Source organism: Acanthochromis polyacanthus, chromosome 1 (assembly GCF_021347895.1).
Source record: "Acanthochromis polyacanthus isolate Apoly-LR-REF ecotype Palm Island chromosome 1, KAUST_Apoly_ChrSc, whole genome shotgun sequence".
Taxonomy (NCBI): Eukaryota; Metazoa; Chordata; class Actinopteri; family Pomacentridae; genus Acanthochromis; species Acanthochromis polyacanthus.
Window position 1 is genome coordinate 34,208,624 of NC_067113.1, and position 19,160 is coordinate 34,227,783.

The following is a 19,160-nucleotide window of genomic DNA, read 5'->3' on the forward strand; positions in this document are numbered from 1 at the left end:
GACAGAATAATTAAAAATGGCTAAAAAATGATGATAAATGGTTTGTTTTTCCTACAACTTTTGTAATGAGACGTGTAGAATAAAGGGACTTAAATTAAAAATCACAACTTAAGCTTGGATTTGGTGTTTTTATTCCATGAAAATCCAATGATTCTTTGTGTTTTTACGGTTTCTGGCTCTAAGACGGCATCATTTGGTGATTTTGTAAAAACAACGTCTTTCTAACCCGCAGTCGGTTTAAACTGACTTTTGAGAAATCTCATAATTTTAAGCTCAGACTTTAGTCATTTTCCCAACTTAAAAAAACATCGAATATGATAAGTTCAGGGAGCGTCTGAAAGCTGAAAATCTGACACATTTCTCAGTTTGTACAGTTTCTTGCTCTGGTAATTGGTAATAAAATAATAATTAATAAAACATTTTCTGTTGTTTGCCTTCAGTCTGGTGGTAATTTGTCATTTCCGTATCCTTTTGTATTTAAAAAAGGATCAGTAGTGTCTTGGGACCTTAAGTTTTCTGCAAATATTTGATGGAAGCGACTTTACTGGCCGATTAATCCACATTTAGTGCAGCTGTGTGGCTCATTCATGTGTCTTCAGTGGTATTAAAGCTTTGGATCCCCTCTCTGCTTGTTAGTCGTCGTTGTTTTTGGTGTTTTTCTGGTCTTTACTGGAAGCAGCTTTGCTCTCAGGTGAACCATCAGGATGTAGAGTTACTGACAGCGCCTTAGCGTGAGGACGGCGGTGGGTTGAATTCAATGTTTGACCTTTCTGTGTCCACTGTCAGGGAAACTGTCACTACAGGCTTATGTTGGCCTCCTCCTGTTCTCATAACAGCTTGTCGTGTTTCTGATGCCGGCGGCTGGAAAACATCCTGATGCAAATCCAGCAGCAGACACTTCCTCGTGCTCTCCATCTAATCAGCCTTTTATCTCCAGTTTCACCTCGTTAGTCAGTAGTTTAACCTTGTACAGCCGGCTTGTGCTAAAGATGCAAAGAGAAGCAGGAAAGCGATGATGTGGAAGTCTTTTATTTCAGATAACAATAAGTTCCCCTCAAACCTCCTCATAATGATTCTTTATCTAGAGCAGCTTTAGTGAAGTTCTGTCTTCATGCGACGAATATTTCCAGACTTCCCGCTCCTTGAAGTCCATAGAGGTGGTCCAGATTTATCACTTTTCAATGGACTTCTTCCATCATTTCTGAGCCTCAGAGCTTCATCAGTCCAGCAGATAGAACCATGACACTTAGGAAGAAAAACAAATCTGAGTTCTGCTAAAAACTGACACCAGATCAGTTTAAATCCGTCCAGATGTACCGCTTTTTTCTGCCTTTTCTTTTTTCTGTTTTCAGCTAATTTCTGCACTTCATATGTGAACTTCAAGCTCAGTTATTGTCCATATTTTCAAAATGAATATACATTTTAGAATTATTTCTCATGAAATGAAGCATTAAACGTGTCCTGGTGAAAAGAAAACAGAGTGAAACTTTTAGATGTCGTGTTTGATTTCTCCAAGCAGCTTTCGGTTGTCAGTTTGTCGTCGTCTTAGTGAGGTTTTTGCATTTTGTGGTGTTACTGAACTGAGTTTTTCCTCCTTTTAACCCTTTAAGCTTCAGTCAATTCCAGCTGTTTTCAGTGCAAAAAAATCACTAATATTCTATTTTTAAATAAAAAAATTACGAAAAATACGGGGAATATTGGACGCGCATCGGGAGGTGCATTTCCTTGAAAACGACCGATTCGGGGATTTTATACCGACTTCAGGACATGTTTTGGACAAAATAGTTTACTGGCTTGTGTCATCTGATGTAAAAGGTTGGATTATGGCCGTTTTTTGTGGAATCTTTTTTTTGTGTGTAATAATAAACCCGGAAATGTGAGTCGCGCTGTGTGCGTTGAAGCCGTGTACAGAGAACGGATGGATGAATATTTGTTTTTGTCGGACAAATGTGTTTTTCTCACCCGCTGTGGTAATCGCATCTGAAAGTGGTTTATACCGGCGGATTCATGAGAATCTAAGCTTTCCATCGGCGTATAGTGTTTGTATAATCGCGTTTGCACCCGTCGGACATTCTTGAAATTCCTATGCAAATTAGTAGGTGTACCGCCGGCGGGACACTGAAGCTTAAAGGGTTAAACCTCCATCTGTTCTGTTTCTCTTCAGGGAGGAAGGCCACTGCGTTGAAGGCATCATGGAGATCTTTGACATGCTGCTCGCCGCCACGTCTCGGTTCCGTGAGCTGAAGCTGCAGAGGGAAGAGTACGTCTGTCTGAAGGCCATGATCCTCCTCAACTCCAGTAAGTCCAGCACAGCGAGGTCAGCGTTGGGTCCAATCAGCAGGACAGGGGCCGTTTTTCTGCTTCTTACATAACGCCGATAAGTTTGTGGATGTTTGCTGAAGCAGTAATCTGGCACTGAAGTGGGTCAGAGACAAACGTGGCATATCTGAGCTTCAGACTGGATAATACAGCTGCTGTTATCACTGTTAGCTTAGGAGCTGTTTAGAACTGGCAGCCAAACAGTTTTTATTCTCTGATAACAATGAAAACTTAATAAACATAAGTCCTTGTACAATGGAACAATTAAAGACAATTTATTACATTTTTTAACTCTTATTTTTCTTTGGAGAGTTTGCTGTTATTTTATAAAAAAATAAATTCACAGAAAAAAAAAGTTAATTTACATGTTGTCTATTTAGAAAAAAACACCCCAAAAACCTGCAAATAAACTCTAATTTTGCATCGCTTCCTAGTTTTGTTAAATTACCAATAATATGAAGTGAAACAGTCACTTTAAAAAATAAATAAATTCCCTAAACTGCACATAATCAGTTTTTAGTTTTTTGTTCCTTAGATTTTTAACTTCTCGATGAGCCTTGAACTGCTGATTTCGTGTCATTTTTGCAACTTTTTCTGACATTTTTGCGTCTTTTTGTGACTTTTTCTCACATTTTCCATCGTTCAGTGTCGCTTTTGCTGTTTTCTCCCATTTTTTTTACATCTTTGAGTGTTTTTATGTAATTTTTGCAACTTTTTCTGTCATTTTTCAAGAATTGCTGCATCTATTTGTGTCATTTTTCCTAACCTTACTTTCAGTTTTACATCTTTGAATGTCTTTGTCATTTTCACATCATTTAGTGTCGTTTTTTTCAAATTTGAGTCATTTAGTATCATTTTTGCATTTTTTTCTCTTATTCTTACGTCTTCAGTGTCCTTTTCTTTGATTTTTGCATCATTTTGTGTCATTTTCAGTCGTTATTCCATCTTTTTGTCATGTTTGCTGCTTATCCTTTAATGCTCTGCAATTTCTACATCATTTAGTGTCTTTTTTTGCTACTTTTTCTGTTAATGTAATTTCTTTTTGCTTCTTTGTATATAATGTTTGCATTGATTAGTGTAATTTTGGCAACTTTTTGTCATTCTTACATATTTTTGTGTCTATTTTTACATCTTTTAGTGTCACTTTTTAGTATTAAAGATTAAGATAAAGGATTATCTTATCACTTTTGAAACTGTTTCTAGCATTTTTTCTCATTTAGTCATTTTTACATTTAGTGTCATTTTTGCTTTTTTTCTGTAGTTTTTGCATCTTTGAGTTTCTGTATAATTTTTGCGTTTAGTGAATTTTTTTGCTATTTGTTCCCATTTTTACATCTTGGAGTGTAATTTTTTGCATAATTTGTGTCATTTTTTTCAGATTTCTGTGACTTTTACATCTTTGAATGACGTTTTATGTAATCTTTGCATCATTTAGTGTCATCCTTGCCTGTTTTTTGGCCATTTTTCATAATTTAGTCTCATTTTTGCAACTATTTTGCCACTTTTCTGTCTCTTTGTGTGTTTTTATGTCTTTATGCTATTTTTTTTCTGTCATTTTTACACCATGTAGTGTCTTTTTGTGTCATTTGTGCATCTCTTCATGTTGTTTTTTGTCTTTTTGACACATTAACTGTCATACTGAACACAAGGCGTTCCTGAGTTTACCCTCCTTCATCGTTGTTTGTGGAGGACTTTATGTTGTCGTAGAAAGTGAGAAAACCGTGAGGGGAAAATGAGACAGAAGCAGGAAAACGCACAGAAACTTTTGCAAAAGGGCTGAACAGAAATTCAAGTCATCGTTTTCTCCTCTGACGTGTGTTTGACTGCAGGGAAATAACTTAGTGTTTTCTGACCGCGTTTCTTTGTAGTTTTCTAGTATTTCACTCGAGCAAAGTTTATGGAGGTTTTATATCTTCTAATAAAATAAAAGCACGCGTCCTTAAATCATGAGAAATGCTGCGGATCCTCCCACAGAACCGATTGGGATGGACTTTATTGCTCTGCGGCGTTTGTTTTCTCCATCTTTCATGCGTTGCCAGCGGTCACGTCGTCCCTGCAGACGCTACAGGTTTGGTGGAGGTGAGCGACCTCTTCAAACGTCCTCGCCGGGTTTAATAAAGTTTCCTTTCTGACTCGATCGTCTGCCAAACTCTCCATTGACTCCGCTCCAACCGCAGCTGGAAACGTCCGAAAAAAGAACCAATTGTGTAAGAAGTGAAAGTGAAAAGTTGGAGAGCAAACAAGCAGGAAGTTTTCAGATTTATGGATCCACAGACGGATCTCCAGCTTCTACCGTCCTCTAGTGTTTCATCAGAGAGCAGCCAGATGGTTCGAGAGAATACACACTTATAAATGTCACGGTTTGGTTCAGATCGGTTCCAAGTTTAATGGAAGAAACCTGCAGAAGGTTGTAGATCCTCTTCGGTTTCTGTGAAGTCAAACATGAGCTGAAGACGGAAAGAAAATGTCAGCAAACATTAATTAACCCTCTGGTCTCTGAGCAGCAGGTTCTGGGCAGATTTAGCTCGTTTGTCCGCTCTGTGGCCTCGTTTTTTCACTGAGAGATAAACATGGAAACAGAACAACCACGAAGAGGGAGAGAAAGACTCATTTTATTGATCCAGTGTTCTTCATTTCCCTCTGTCTCTTCAAAGCTTCAGAAAATCGCTTTTAAGCAACAAAAAATGGACAGAATGACAAGAAAAGTTTTCAAAATGACCCAGAAAATGTTCAGAATTTCAATATTTGAGTGATTTTGGACGATTTTAGGTCCAGTTTTGAGTCTCTGTTCATCATCAGTAGAAAGATGTTTCTCCATGCTGAATGTGTCTCCACCAGCCTGTTCCTCTGTTCTCTGTTTCTGAGCCGTGCTGACTTTATTTATTGATCCAGTTTGTTTTGTTTTCATCTAAAAATATCTTGACACCTGCCCAAAGTAACAAAAGAAAGTCCAAAATGACTGAAAAGCTGCTGAAAATGATCTGAAATGCGTTCAAAATGGCAATATTCAAATCATTGTGGACAGTTTTGAGCTTCTGCTCATCATCAGTAGAAAGATGTTTCTCCATGCTGAATGTATCTCCAACATCTTGTTCCTCTGTTCTGTTTCTGAGCCGTGCTGACTTTATTTATTGATCCAGTTTGTTCTAACATTTCCCAAACTGATCTACAGTTACTTAAAATTCCTCCAGTGTAGCAGAAAAAGTCCAAACTGACTGAAGAATTGTCCAAAATAACCTGAAAACTGTCCTAAATTACTGTAAATGAGTTTATAATTAGTTACATTTAGTTTAAAAAGGCAAATTTTAAAATAATTTGACAATTTGTAGCCTAGTTTTGGGTCTAAACTTGTAGCTGTTTCTTCATTTTTGGCCAATTCCTGGTTGTTTTTAAATAAGATGCCCAAAGAAATAATCTTAATGAGATGTCACAAGAGTAAGTTTAGATTTGTTTAATGACCCACACATTGTATATTTGTTCAAAGAAAATGTGTATTTGTTGGAAAATATTTGATATATTGAGCTACAATGTGACACATCTTTAGTAAAAAGCTGAACCAAATGCACATTTTCTAATGAAGAACTTTAGAATAAATGCTGGAGGTTTAACGTGATTTTTCTGCTAAATCTAACAGAATGTGTGTAATATCTGTGGAGCTCCATAGGAGCAGCAGGTGTACAGCTGTAATTAAAGTGTTTTTGTTGTTTTTTTTCTTCCAGATCTGTGCAGCAGCTCCCCTCAGACCGCTGAGGAGCTGGAGAGCAGGAACAAGCTGCTCCGTCTGCTGGACTCTGTGATCGACGCTCTGGTCTGGGCCATTTCCAAACTGGGCCTGTCCACCCAGCAGCAGACGCTCCGACTCACACACCTCACCATGCTGCTGTCACACATCCGCCACGTCAGGTATGGAGCACAAGCAGAGCCACACGTGATGCAGGACACATGTTCATTCTGTCATGTTTATGTGGAAACGCAGAGGAAAAGAAAGAATCCATCAAACCTGTTTTTATTGAATCGTAGTATTTATTCAAACGGAAAACACAGTTAAAGTGAAAAGAAAAAGCAAAGCTGGTTCATTGAAACTATTGTCACACACAATTAATGAACTTTTCAGTCAGTTTGAACCGTCACATGAAATGGATGAACCCATTTTTTTAGATTTTTTTTTCTTTGATATTGAGCATTGATGTGTTTGCTTCCTCTGTTTCCAGTCACTGTTTAGTCTTCAGGAGCTGTACACACCTTTTTCCAGTCATTTTCACTTGTTCGTTTTCATTCTCAGTCACATTTTTTTTATTTTCAGTGACTTTTCAGTGTTTGAAACGGACAGAATGACTTGAAAACTGTTCAAAATTACTTGAATCTTGTCAGAAATGACCCAAAAATTGTTCAGAGCTGCAACATTTGAGTCATTTTGGCCGTTTTTGAGTCTGTTCATCCACAGAAAGATGTTTCTCCATCAGCGTGTTGCTCTGTTCACGGTTTCTGAGCCGTGCTGACTTTATTTGGGATCTTTACCTTTCACATGTTTTTCTGCACTATTTTCCGTGCCTGTTTTATTCAGTCATTTTCAGTTAGTTTATTTTTTAGCTGCTTTTTTCTCTTATTTTTAGTCCTTTTCAGTTGTCTGGTCGTTGTCTGACTTTTTCACTTGCTGTGTACTTTCTAGTTTTATCCACCGTTCTCAGTTTTTCTTTTGAATTTTCAGTGCCTGCTTAGTTTCATTTTTTAGATGTTTGTTTTCAGTCGTTTTTGATGTTTTCTTATGTTTTCAGTTGCTGTTTTCCGTCGTTTTAAATCGTATTCTGTCACCGTTAGCATGAATGAATAAATGATCTGTGGGGTTTATAAAAAGCAAAAAGCAGCTTTGATTGGCAGCACAGAGCGTCAGGTGTTGGTTCTCAGTTTGTAGCTTTATGTGGAAGGTAAAAAATGACTGAAAACAACCTGCAGACTGTAGAGAAGCTGCAGATTTGTTTCATTTTGTCGACTTTCCTCTGGTCCTGACTGCTGTCTGCTCTCTTAGTAACAAAGGCATGGACCACCTGTCCACCATGAAGAGGAAGAACGTGGTTCTGGTGTACGACCTTCTGCTGGAGATGTTGGACGCCAACACGTCCAGCAGCCAGACGGCGGCGTCCTCTCCCACCTCAGACAGCTTCTCCGACCAGCAGCAGTTCGTCCCGCCGGGATCGGACCAATCCGCTGATAATACCGCCGCCGTGCCTCCACATGGAGCCGCCGACGCCGCCATGCTGGACAGACACCTGCAGGCTCCGCCCCCTTCTCAGAGTCTGGTGGAGTCTCACATGAATGAGTAAGTTCCACTGATTAGCAGCAAGTTCAAGACAGCTTTTTTTAATAGTTAACTTAGTTACAGCCTTTGAAAACTAAACCTTCCAGCAGTTTTAAAAGCTTTTCATCTTTAACAGAAATCGCCAAAAGGTCCCCATTTAACAGAAACTGTGTAATAGTTTTCAGCTGTGAAAATTTTCAGGATATTTCATCAACACTATATCACAATACAACAATTAAAACCTTTCCCTATAAAAAATGAAATAAAAGTCTTTAATTTTCAGTTATTTTCAGTCCTTTAAAGTCATTTTCAGTCCGATTTCTGTCCTTTTCAGTCGTTGCTTACTTTCATGTTCCGTTATTTCAATTCATTATTTTCAGCCATTTTCTGTCGCTGTCTTCTGCCTTTTCAGTCGTTTTTGCTTTCATTTTCAGTTATTTTCCTTCATATTCAGTCCACATTTTTCATTTTCAGTCACTGTTTTTCATCCCGTTCAGTCGCTGTTTAATTTAGTCATTTTCATTTTTAATCGCTCAGTATTTACTTTTATTTTCAGTAATTTTCTCTTATTTGTAATTAAATTCAGTCAGTATTTTAATTTTCATTCACTGTTTCTAGTCATTTTTTTGGTCACAATAAGCTGTTTGCTTTCATTTTTAGTCACCGTTTTCAGCCGTGGCATTAATAAAGTATTATTATTTTCCTCTAATTGCTGTATTTTCTCGTCTTGCAGCTACATCTCAGCAGACCAGTGGGCCGTGGACACTCGTGGCGTCGCTCCGTCAGTGGAACCAACGTCCTTCATGATTCCTGATCCGATGGAAACCTCATTAGTGACAGAACTGAAACACTGACACCGAACCTTTTACCCCCAAAGATCCAGAAAAGGAAAAATTAAAAAAAAAAAAAAAAACACAAACAAGCTAAACAAAGTGCTGTCGTGAGGTAAAGTTTTTTTTCTCGTCGAAATGTTTTTAGTCTTTCAATAAACAAAAAAAGAACATTTTTGATCGATTGTATATTTTGTTTCGCGTAACTGTTTCCTCTTGTGAATGTGCACTACAGTCGGTGTTCAGGAACATCGCTGAACCTCTGCCAGGCGCCCTGTGCTCTTTTTGATATCCGGTATTTGTATGTTTTTTGTTGTTTTTTTTCACGTTGGTGTTAACATCCAGAACAAGCCGTGTGCTGAAGGGAGCATGTGGTTCCTCACCTCCACGCTGTTCTCCGTCACCCTGTGGTGTTTTTCCTTCTACCTGCCGTATTCTTTGGTGTTCCACTCGGATTTTTCTACTCTTTGTATAAACTGTCCATGGAGTCGAGAAGCAGCAGTATGTGGCCTTTTTATCACAATGACTGTTAACCTTGTTCTCTGTTCGTCTGGTTTAACTGAGGCTGAATTTACACGACGTCACGTGGCGCAAACCCGCTCCTTTTACTCCCAAACACCAGCAAATGGAGACCAGTTTAAAGCAAATATCCAATAACAAGATGCTCTAAAACAGGCTAATAATCCTAACATGCTCACATATGGCTGAAAAAAATCATTTATTTAAAAATTTAAATTGCCGTTTGAAATAGTGCAATTAATAAAGGCTACAATTTATGACATTTATTTTAACCAACTCATGTCTTTTTCCTTGTGTGATAGACTTTTCTCGGTACCTCGTGGTCGTGCTTAGATGCTGAAATGCAGTTTGACTTTTTTTTTTTATTGCAGATCAAATATGTCAGAAAAATTTCATATTTTCTCTAAATTGTCACATCTCCATAGAAGTCATAAAATTTAGCAATCAAATCCAAATATTAGCATGTTTGTTTTACAGAACACCAGCAATCTAAATACTAAATGAAGTACTGCTACCCTTAGCTGTGCTAAAATGCTACCGCTAGAAATTTCCTGTGCTAACATTAACATTTAAAATAATTGGCTCAGACGCTAAAACAGTTACAAAGTCTAATGAGTAGTTACTGTATGTGTTTAAACTTTAAAAACTAGTAAGTGTAGCTAAAGCTAGCAAATTACCACCTGATATGCTAACATTTTGATAGTTGACTTCAAAAAATAGATTTTGCTTGTCAAATATGTCAGAAAAATTTGATATTACCTCCAAATTGTCACATTTCCATATGATGAACATAAACTATAACAATCAAACCCAAATGTTAGCATGTTTATTTTGCAAAATGTAATCACTCAAGACCAGCAAAACACAATAAACAATCACACTGTTTGTTTATTTTATGCACAAAAGTTTCAAAATGCAAACTTTAGCCTTAGCTGTGCTAAAATGCTATGACTAGCTAGTTGCTATGCTAACCATTAGCTTTTAGAATAATGAGCTCAAAAACCTGCGAAACTACAAAATGTAATGTTTACATACTGTGTCTAAACTGTAAAACTAGTAAATGTAGCTAAAGCTAGCAAATTGCCATGCCACCTGATATGCAAACTGTTAGCATTATCAAATATATGCCAGAAAAAAATATTTTCTCTAAATTGTCGATGAACATAAAATATATCAAGCAAACCCAAATGATAACATGTTAGCATATTTGCTTTGCAAAATTTAATCACTCAGCACCAGCAAAACACAATAAACAATCACACTAATGTTTATTTACTGTATATCCTGTCAACTTTGAAAACTACAAAGTTTAGCCTCAGCTGTGCTAAAATGCTACGGCTAGCCAGTTCCTGTGGTAACCATTAACTTTTAGAATAATAAGCGGATAAACCTGCTAAACAGTTACAAAATCTAATGTTTACTTGCTGTATGTCTAAGCTTTAAAAATTAAGGGAAGTACTGATAGCCTTAGTGGTGCTAAAATGCTACCGATGGCAAGTTCCTATGCTAATCATTAGTTTTTAGAATAATGAGCTCAGAAACCCCTAATATGAAGACAAACCGTTTCAAAATTGAATATTTACTGTGAACTTTAAAAACTAGTAAGTGAAGCTTTGCTAGCCTTAGCATTCTAAAGCTAACAAATTTCCTCCTGATTTGTAAACAGCGTTATGGATTAAGAAGTATGCTAAAATTCTTAGGCAAAGCAGTCAGCAAGAGTCAGCTATGCTAATATACTAATGCAAGCAAAGTGCCATGCTAACCATTATGCTTACAGTTAGCATAACAAATGTACGAACCTGCAGAGACGAAACATTTATTCAAATGTTTTTTATGTGCACTGAAACTAAAAACATGAACTGCTGCTAGACTGTAGATGCACTAAATTGCTAATGGCAGCAAATTGCCAGGCAAACTCTTATGCAAACAGAATAAGCTAATAATTGTGCTAGCGTGCTAAGAGAAATTTATTCATGTTTCTTGTATGACTACTTAGTGTAAACTATAAAACCTAATAAAGCTAAACTGTACCTTGAGCTGTGCTACCATGGTATGCCTGGTAAATTGCCATGCTAACCATAATGTATTCAGTTAGCATAATAGGCTAAGAAGCGTGCTATTATGCCAGGACAAAACTGGCCCAAAAGCTACAGCTTCTTTATTTATACGTAAAGCGACTACAAAAACTAATGAAGTTTTTCTAGCCTTATGAAACTAGCTAATTACCATGCTAGCTGTTATGCCAACAGAATAATAAGCCAAATAACATGTTAGCATGGCAAAACAGAACAGCCACTAAATCTATTGCTTATTTACTGTATTTATGTAACTGCTAAAAAACTCATAAATGAACAGCTGCCAGCTATGATAGCATGGTAAAATTAGCAAATTACCATGCCAATAATAATAATAGTATAATAATAGTACAATGCTAACTTTTATGTGCACTTTTAAGATAAGGTAAGAAACATGCAAATAAGACAAAATGGTCACTAAAGCGAGTGCTTATTTACTATATGTATCCTTCACTTAAACTTTAAAAGCTATTAAATGAAGTCCTGCTCGCCTTATGTGTGCTAACAAGCCAAAGCGAACAAATTGTCATGCTAGCTTTCATACACATAGTTAACATAAGCTAATAAACTTGCTACAAAGCATGACAAAACCTAATGCTTATTTACTGTATGTATGTTCATGTAAAAATGTAAAAACTAGTAAATGATGTCCTGCTCGCATTAACTGTACTTGCATCCCAAAGCTAGCAAATTAGCATGCTAACAGTCAGGTACACAGTTAACAAGGAACTAAGCTAAGAAACACAGGAGACAAAACATTCAGTGAACCTAATGCTTAAGTACTTCATGTGTACTCAATTTAAACTTGGATAATTAACAAATTCTAGCCTTAGCTTTAATAAAATGTTAACACTACAATGCTAACTTTTAGTAGAGCGTAAGTTGAAAAACACGCTATAAAGCGATACAAAACGGCCACTAAAGTTACTGCCTTAGCTTAAAAGCTAATAAGTGAAATCTTGCTAGCCTTAATTGTGCTAACATGCCAAAACTAGCAAATTGTCAAGCTTATTTCCATACACGCAGTTTGCATGATAAGCTAAGAAGCTTGCTAACATACCAAGACAACATTCTCCAAACCTAATACTTATGTACTCAACTTAGAAAGTTAATTCTAGCCTTAGATGTATTAAAATGTTGAAATTACAAAACTAACTTAACTGCAAACATACCACAGCTAGCAAATTGCCCTGCTAACATGCCAAGATAACATTCACTGAACGTAATGCTTGTGTACTTTATGTAAACTTAAAAAAACTATCAAAGTATAGCCTTAGCTGTTTTAAAATATTAACCCTATTGTGCTAACATGCCAAAGCTAGCAAAATGCCATGCTAAGAAACATGCTAAACATTTTCAGAATAAAATGTCTGTTAGCATGCTAGTTTCACCTTGTTTTAGCTGTCAAATGTTACATGTTATTTTTAAATACATCTATAGAATGAGCATATATTTTGTACTTAACTTGACAATTTATAAATGTGTGTAATTCTCTGCATAATTTTTGTAAATGTGCCCTTTATATATTATAAAGTAATCAGCCAGAGCATGATGGGTTTTAGCTAATTCAAAGTAAACCTACAGGTTTTCTCATATTTTACTTTTAGTGACCATTGCAATAAATTAAAAAGGTCCCAGATGCTCTAAATCAAAGCTATTTATTGAGCAATTCCCCATTTAAAAGGCTGATGATTTAGACAAATAATTTTTTAACTGTGTGTTTGGTCTGGTTTTGTTTACCTTGTCCAACTAAAAATCTTTTTTTCTTTGCTGTATCGTCTAAAGTGAATATCACCATCCTTCCAGAATCTCTTTCTTCGTTTTAGCTCTCGGACCTCAAACTATTCATCTTCTTACACATGTAGAAACCCTTTTTGGTCTCATTTGCTGAATTTGGTTCAAAAAGACTCAAATGTCTTCATCCGGCCCAACAAACAGAGACAGCTCCAGAGCTTTAAATTAATCGTCCCAAATGCGCCGTTAAGATGCTTTTTGGACGTCCGGTGGGTGAAACGTGCCACAGAGCTGCCGTGTAGATCCAGCCCGTTATCTAACCTGCTGATAGACGGATCCATGTTTACTCTCCTTTCTTTCCTGATGTCTGTGGCTTGTACATGCATGAACACACTCAGTAAAACATGCAAGCAGCGGCACAATCGTGGCAAACACGGTTTTATTGTCAATCCAAAAAAAAAAGACAATCTATACATCCCATGAATAAGATCACAAAATAAATCAAACTTTACACACTTCCTGTTGTTTGTTCCTGTTGTGTTGGCCGTCTGAGCGGAGTGTCTGTACAGCGCGTTCACAGAAACCTTTATTAGGGTTAAAAACACCAACAGTACGTCTTTGATTGTGCAGCTACATTCATTGCTCGCAGGATTTCTTACATTCAGGTTCGACTCCATGTCCGGCTTGTTAGCTTTTTGGCACCCGCTGCTCATAAGATTACATCCAAAATCAATACATTTTTTATACAAATCTCTGTTTTAACCTGTTAAATGTTTGATATTTTCAGGGTTTCGAGTGAATCTGGCAGTGCTGGGTGAGTAACGACTCTTAATAATTTAACGTTTAATAGATTTTCTTGACATAAAGTCACAGCTAATAATGCTACATCAGTATTATAGTACAAATTTAAAACAAAAATCCCTTTAAAGTAGAGCTGCAACCGTTTATGAACTAGTCGCCAACAACTTTGTCAACCAAATCATCAGTTTGAGGAACTTAATGTAGGAAAGAAAAGCTGATTCCAGTTCTTAAATGTAAATATTTTTCGGTTTCTTTCCGATTCTATGGCAGTAAACTGAATATCTTTGGACAAAACCAGTAATTGTTGGTTGCGACTCAACTTTTAAGCTCCGTTAAGCAAATATATCATCTTTGAATTTTACATAGGACCAATAAATTAGCTTTTAGCACCATTTTTTTATTGTTTGATTTTAAGGCGGCACAGTCACCAAGACCAACCAAAAATTAGACGAGCTAAATTAGCGGCTAGCTTGGGAATAAAGTGAAATTTATTTCCTTAGGAATTTAACACAAAAACTGCAACTCTCTTCTTAATGCAGCTTTAAGTTTAGGATCCTTGCAGAAACTTTAGCATTTTGCTGAAATAATCCACAGTTTTTTGCTAAATTGTAGGAAAATTTTGCCAAAAAGTAACAAGCCAGCGTGACTTGAGCTACTTTATTTACGGCTACTTTCATTCTCGTGCTCAGAAACGATAATTTACCTTCTCGGTAGTTTGTTGTTATGTACAGGATTCATTTAAAAGACATTCTGATAGTTGTTGGCTACAGATAAAGGCATGTCTGCAGAAGAAGAGTCACTGCCATCGATTTTCAAAAAGAAACCTTAAATATCTCTAAATCGAACAAAAAAAACCTGATCTTCTGTACAAAATGTGCTAATCAAGTGGCTGTTTCTGAGGAAAACTGTTAGAAAATGGCTCCTCCATCTGTGGGTGCTTTGGTAACAACCGTCCTTTTGTTTTTATTATTATTGCGAGTGTACAAAATATAGATTTTAAAAATAAATCTGGTGACTTTTGTTTCCTTTGAAGCTGTTCGGCAGGACGTCAACTGGCAAAATCTACATGTAAAAAAAAAAAACTTCAAAACAAACCAGTGATATGGCTTCTTATTCAGAGCAATAAATAAATACACTTTTAAATACAACAACATGAAGCGTCCCTCGGGTGTGAAGGCGCTGCTGCTTCTTCATGTCGGTTTGTTTTTTCCTCGGCAGTGTTCACGTGGGCGGAGGGCCGTTGGTGTAGCGCAGCATCGGGTAGAAGGACCGGGCGAAGTTGTTGGACAGAGTGCAGCTGTAGTGTTCTTCTGAAAGAGGGACCAGACAGGCCAGAACCAGCAGGACGAAGAAGAGCAGGTGGAGGGGGAAGGCGGCTCGAAGCACCCGGTAGAAGAATGGTCGGTGTGGGGAGGACTCCCGCCGCTCCTCCCTGGACAAACACCACGGTGAGTACATGATCTTTATGGAGGACATTTCAACACTTCCACTGAGGATGATGGGGAGATGAGTTTAAAAAAGTTCTTGGAAAACTTGAAATTGAACTTTGAAGACTAGAAAACAGGCATTAAATTACTCTTAAGTGCTTTTTGTTGAAGTTCCCCAATCAAGAGGCTTCCTTCACTTCTAACTGTTCATTGTAGACCATCCATGGGACATTTTTTATTTTGAATTCATGCAACTCAAGGTGGTCGATGTCCTTTACATGCTAAATGGCCGTTTCCTGTGTTACGCCTTAATTAGCAGTAGTTTGGTTTCACTGTCCAGCTTGTGTTTGTTTTATCCTCAGAGTGACCCAGTTTCTGTCCCAGAGGTATAGACACAAGTTCTATTTGGAACAGGGGTGTTACTTTTACAGATTTAGCCAATTAAAAAAAGATATTAACCAGTAAGACAAAGGCTTTACTTGTGGGGGTTCAGCTATCCACAGGCTTTAGTCGCTGATTGCACTTGAAAGCAGATGTTTTTTTCCATTTATTTCTTCAGGTTGTGGCCGTTCATGTGTAGCTTCCAAAAGTTTCCCTTATTATCATCTCATTAGCGCTACTTTCAGCTAAAGAAACAGTTCCTGTGCAAACTGTTGACAGTAAGATGATGTAAATAATCCAGAGTGAGAAGAGCAAACGACAACTTCATTCAGTAACACAAAGTTAAACCACAGAGAGAAGATGTTACCTGACAGCTGCTGCCTGTGGACCGACTTCCTCCTACAGAAACAGACATCAGTTTTCAGTCAGAACTAAAACCAGTGGACAAATCTGTCACGTAAAAGGGATTTATGTTGCACAATTAAAAGTACAGCTGTTAGCGGAAGTGCTTTCCAAACATGAAACAAAATGGATGTTAGAAATGTCCTTAACAAGCTAAAATATTAAACTCAGGACCCTAAAACAGAAATTAACGGCTCAGTTGTGGAAGAGCATAAACAATGCCATGTTAGCTAAAGCAGTATTTTAACTACTTAAATACACATTTAGAATTTTTCCTCTTCCACTGTAAAATTTGTCTTTCCGCTACAATTTGCAAAATCTGGCTCCCCCTAGTGGCCACGTAAATTTTCTACAGTTTTGCGTTCAGGAGCTTTAAAACTCGCTGTCTACTAAAAACCGACCAACTCAACTTTAGCCACCAATTTGTAGGAAAACAAACAATGTCATGTTTTTCATGCATGAATTCTACTTAGTGAGTGTAACTTTAAATACATGGTTTTCCATTAAAAACTCGTCAGTATTTCGCCCCCTGGTGGCCACTCCAATGGAACTTTACCAGTTACTGAGTGTGTTGTTTTGTAGCTGCCTGAATGTTTAAATGAACACTGTTACATTTTTAATAAGTCCTTCTGTTTAACTGTAAATTAATGTGACTTTATTCCAGATTGAAAACCAAACTGAGTCGTGCCTTCTGCAGCGGTGAGCTGATGCCTCCCAGACCGATACTGTCCAGCTCTGAACCGGTCCAACGGGTTTCCTGAAGACACAAACGTGAGTGAAACAGTTTAGTGTAAAGAGGACTAAATCCACCCAAAACTGAGCTGTAGTGTATTAAGATTCTCATAAACTGTCAGCACTTTTACTACTGAGCAGTTTAATCAAACTGTTCTGTAATTACCAAATGATTTCCTTTTTTATTCCCTGGAAGTTTCCTGCAAAGAATCAGAGAAACGTCGTCCCTCTTAACCACGGTGGGCGTTCGCTCATTACTCGCTGATCTTTAGAGGCTTTATTTTCTACAGTTGGACTAATTTCAGCTTTTTTATCCAGATACTGATGATAACAAGGTTACTGTTAATTTTAGAAATGCAGAGACTTTTCTCTTCTTCCTGCTGAGCTGCTCTGACTAAAATATCACCTAAAGGACAGTTTAAAAATAACTTATTTGAAAGTATTCAGAAGTGAGAAACCCATAAGTAAAGTGTTTAAAACCTTGACCACACAAAATAAGTAAGTTTACCGTCATTTTGGTTTTGTAATTTGCATCTTTTATATGATCGTTGCACATTTGAACAGTTTCATAGAAAAGCTGCAGTTTGAGACGTGTGTTCGTATAAATCCTGTCAGACTAACAGTACTTCTATCTATTTGGTAAACCCACCATTCTTCCCTGCAGCGTCTCCAGATCGGCGGCCGTCTGCCTCAGCAGCAGCTGCAGTTTGTTTCCGATGACGTGAACTTTCTCTTTGGCCTCCACGCTGTCCTCAGCCGTGGCCTCCAGCAGCAGCTGGGAGGAGATTTCCTGCAGAGAAGAAACCTGCCCACAGCGACCACGCAGCTCCTCCTGTAGAGTCTACAGCAGGGGGTGACAGAGAGCAGCAGTCAGGACACAGCTGGACCATGGAGGGTGGACATGCTGCCATGACGGTGAGTTTTAATGCCTCAATAAACTTTCCATGTTGCAGCATTAAGTCTTAGAATAGTGATGCAGAAGCTGCAAATGTTAACAGAACTTTGGTTAAAAATCAGATGTATTTTACAGCAGCATAGAAAAAAGCTCTGATTGACTGAAGTTCTTGCAAACACTGACTTTGTTTAAATCCCAGAACCCTGATGAACTCCATCCTCACCATCAGAGTGTCTCGGTGCTCCATCAGGACAGATGGTGAAGTTGAAACATCTCCAACGTTCACAGCATAGAGTTTGTTCTCAGCCTGAGCGAGCCACAGCAGCAGAGAGTGGAGCATCTCATGGAACTCCTGATGAAGCAGAAACATGGTGACTTTTTGACAACAGTAAACTTTGTTTGTCCATTTTTGGATGACACACTGTGATGTTCACTATCTGTCTGCCAAGGCTCTGAAGAATCAGTCATTGAGGTTTCGGAGGAACAAGGAGCCAAAGACTATCACTGAAGAGGCAGAGCTTCACCTCACTGACACCCAGGGCCATCCCTACTCAACAATGCCACAGGAGGGGCTGAGTGCAGAGCATCTGTACTGTCCCACTGTTAATGCAAATGCGTTACATTATTATTCTATGCATGCATGTCTGTTGTCACCTTGTCTTCTGGCATGTAATGGTGCTTCTCAGTGTCATTTGGGCTGCTGTGCCAACGAGAAGCAATCAGCCAATCAAATGTGGTTTTCTGCTTAGAGCTGTTCTTCTAATTGACTTTGCTACATTTAGTGACTTTTCAGACCTGAATGTGATTTAAATGGTTGTATTTATAAAGCGCTTTTATCCAAAGCAGGTTACATGATACGTCTCCCACACTGATGGTAGAAGCTGCCATGCAAGGCTCTAACCACGACCCACCAGGCCGAGAATTGAACCAGCAACCTTCCAGTTACAAGACGGCCACTCTACCCACTGAGCCATGCCACCTGCATTTAACATAACAGCTGTCACTTAGTTATTTGCGTTTATTGTGTAATTTTTGGACAAAACAAAATGGGTAGTGATAGACAGTTTCAAATGTGTTAGATTAGGTTCATTTTGTTTTTACTAATTGTGTCTCTGGGTAAAACTCTTTCTGCTGTGAGTGTATGTTGAGAAATGTGTCATCTCAGCTTTTCTTCATTTTTTTTCTGTTTTGGTTTCACATCTATTTGTTGATGGGGCTCCTTTTTGCCTTCTTTCTTATTTGCAGTTTATTCCTTTTCTTATAGTCAAGGCACTGCACACTAATCCATCCCATCCTGAACCAAGCACAATGCTGTTAGACTCTCCAAGTTTTCAACCAGCATGTCCTTGTTGACGTTTTTCTCCTTTGCAGTGATCTGTGATGGCTGATTTTCTTCTTCAGCTTTCTCTTTTAGTGATCTTGTGTGGAATGATTTGCACAGAATTTCATAGGTGAAATTACATTTATTGTCCAATCCTATTCTGTCTTTGATTGTGGCCCACCAAAAACAGGTAAGTTCACACTTAAAACATACACATGAAGCAGAATTCATTACAACAAAAAATGGGTACGAAACCTTTGTGAACAAACCCTCACAGAACCAGCATCATAACAGACGGGCCAAAACCAAAGGAAAACAAACCACATAAAAAAAACTCCAGCAGCGACTAGTCCATCCCAAAGACAGAATAGAACCAGACAATAAATGTAATTTCACCTATGAAATTCCATGCAAATCATTCCACACAA

General features: G+C 37.8%; 2 protein-coding genes across 3 annotated transcripts in view; one reads left to right on the forward strand and one right to left on the reverse strand.

The window, feature by feature from the left end:
* Positions 1–13,291, forward strand: part of esr2b (estrogen receptor 2b) — a 44,071-nt gene extending 30,780 nt beyond the window's left edge. For both annotated transcript variants that reach the window (XM_022191872.2, XM_022191871.2), the window contains exons 7-10: positions 2,165–2,298; positions 6,039–6,222; positions 7,346–7,636; positions 8,349–13,291. In XM_022191872.2, coding sequence (XP_022047564.1) covers positions 2,165–2,298; positions 6,039–6,222; positions 7,346–7,636; positions 8,349–8,469 — 730 coding nt within the window. In that variant the 3' untranslated portion in view covers positions 8,470–13,291. The remainder of the gene's footprint in view (positions 1–2,164; positions 2,299–6,038; positions 6,223–7,345; positions 7,637–8,348) is intronic.
* Positions 13,196–19,160, reverse strand: part of syne2b (spectrin repeat containing, nuclear envelope 2b) — a 196,732-nt gene continuing 190,767 nt past the window's right edge. The window contains exons 122-126 of the mRNA XM_051946040.1: positions 17,635–17,763; positions 17,166–17,357; positions 16,473–16,541; positions 15,750–15,781; positions 13,196–15,006 (exon numbers count right to left, since the gene is read on the reverse strand). Coding sequence (XP_051802000.1) covers positions 14,796–15,006; positions 15,750–15,781; positions 16,473–16,541; positions 17,166–17,357; positions 17,635–17,763 — 633 coding nt within the window. The 3' untranslated portion in view covers positions 13,196–14,795. The remainder of the gene's footprint in view (positions 15,007–15,749; positions 15,782–16,472; positions 16,542–17,165; positions 17,358–17,634; positions 17,764–19,160) is intronic.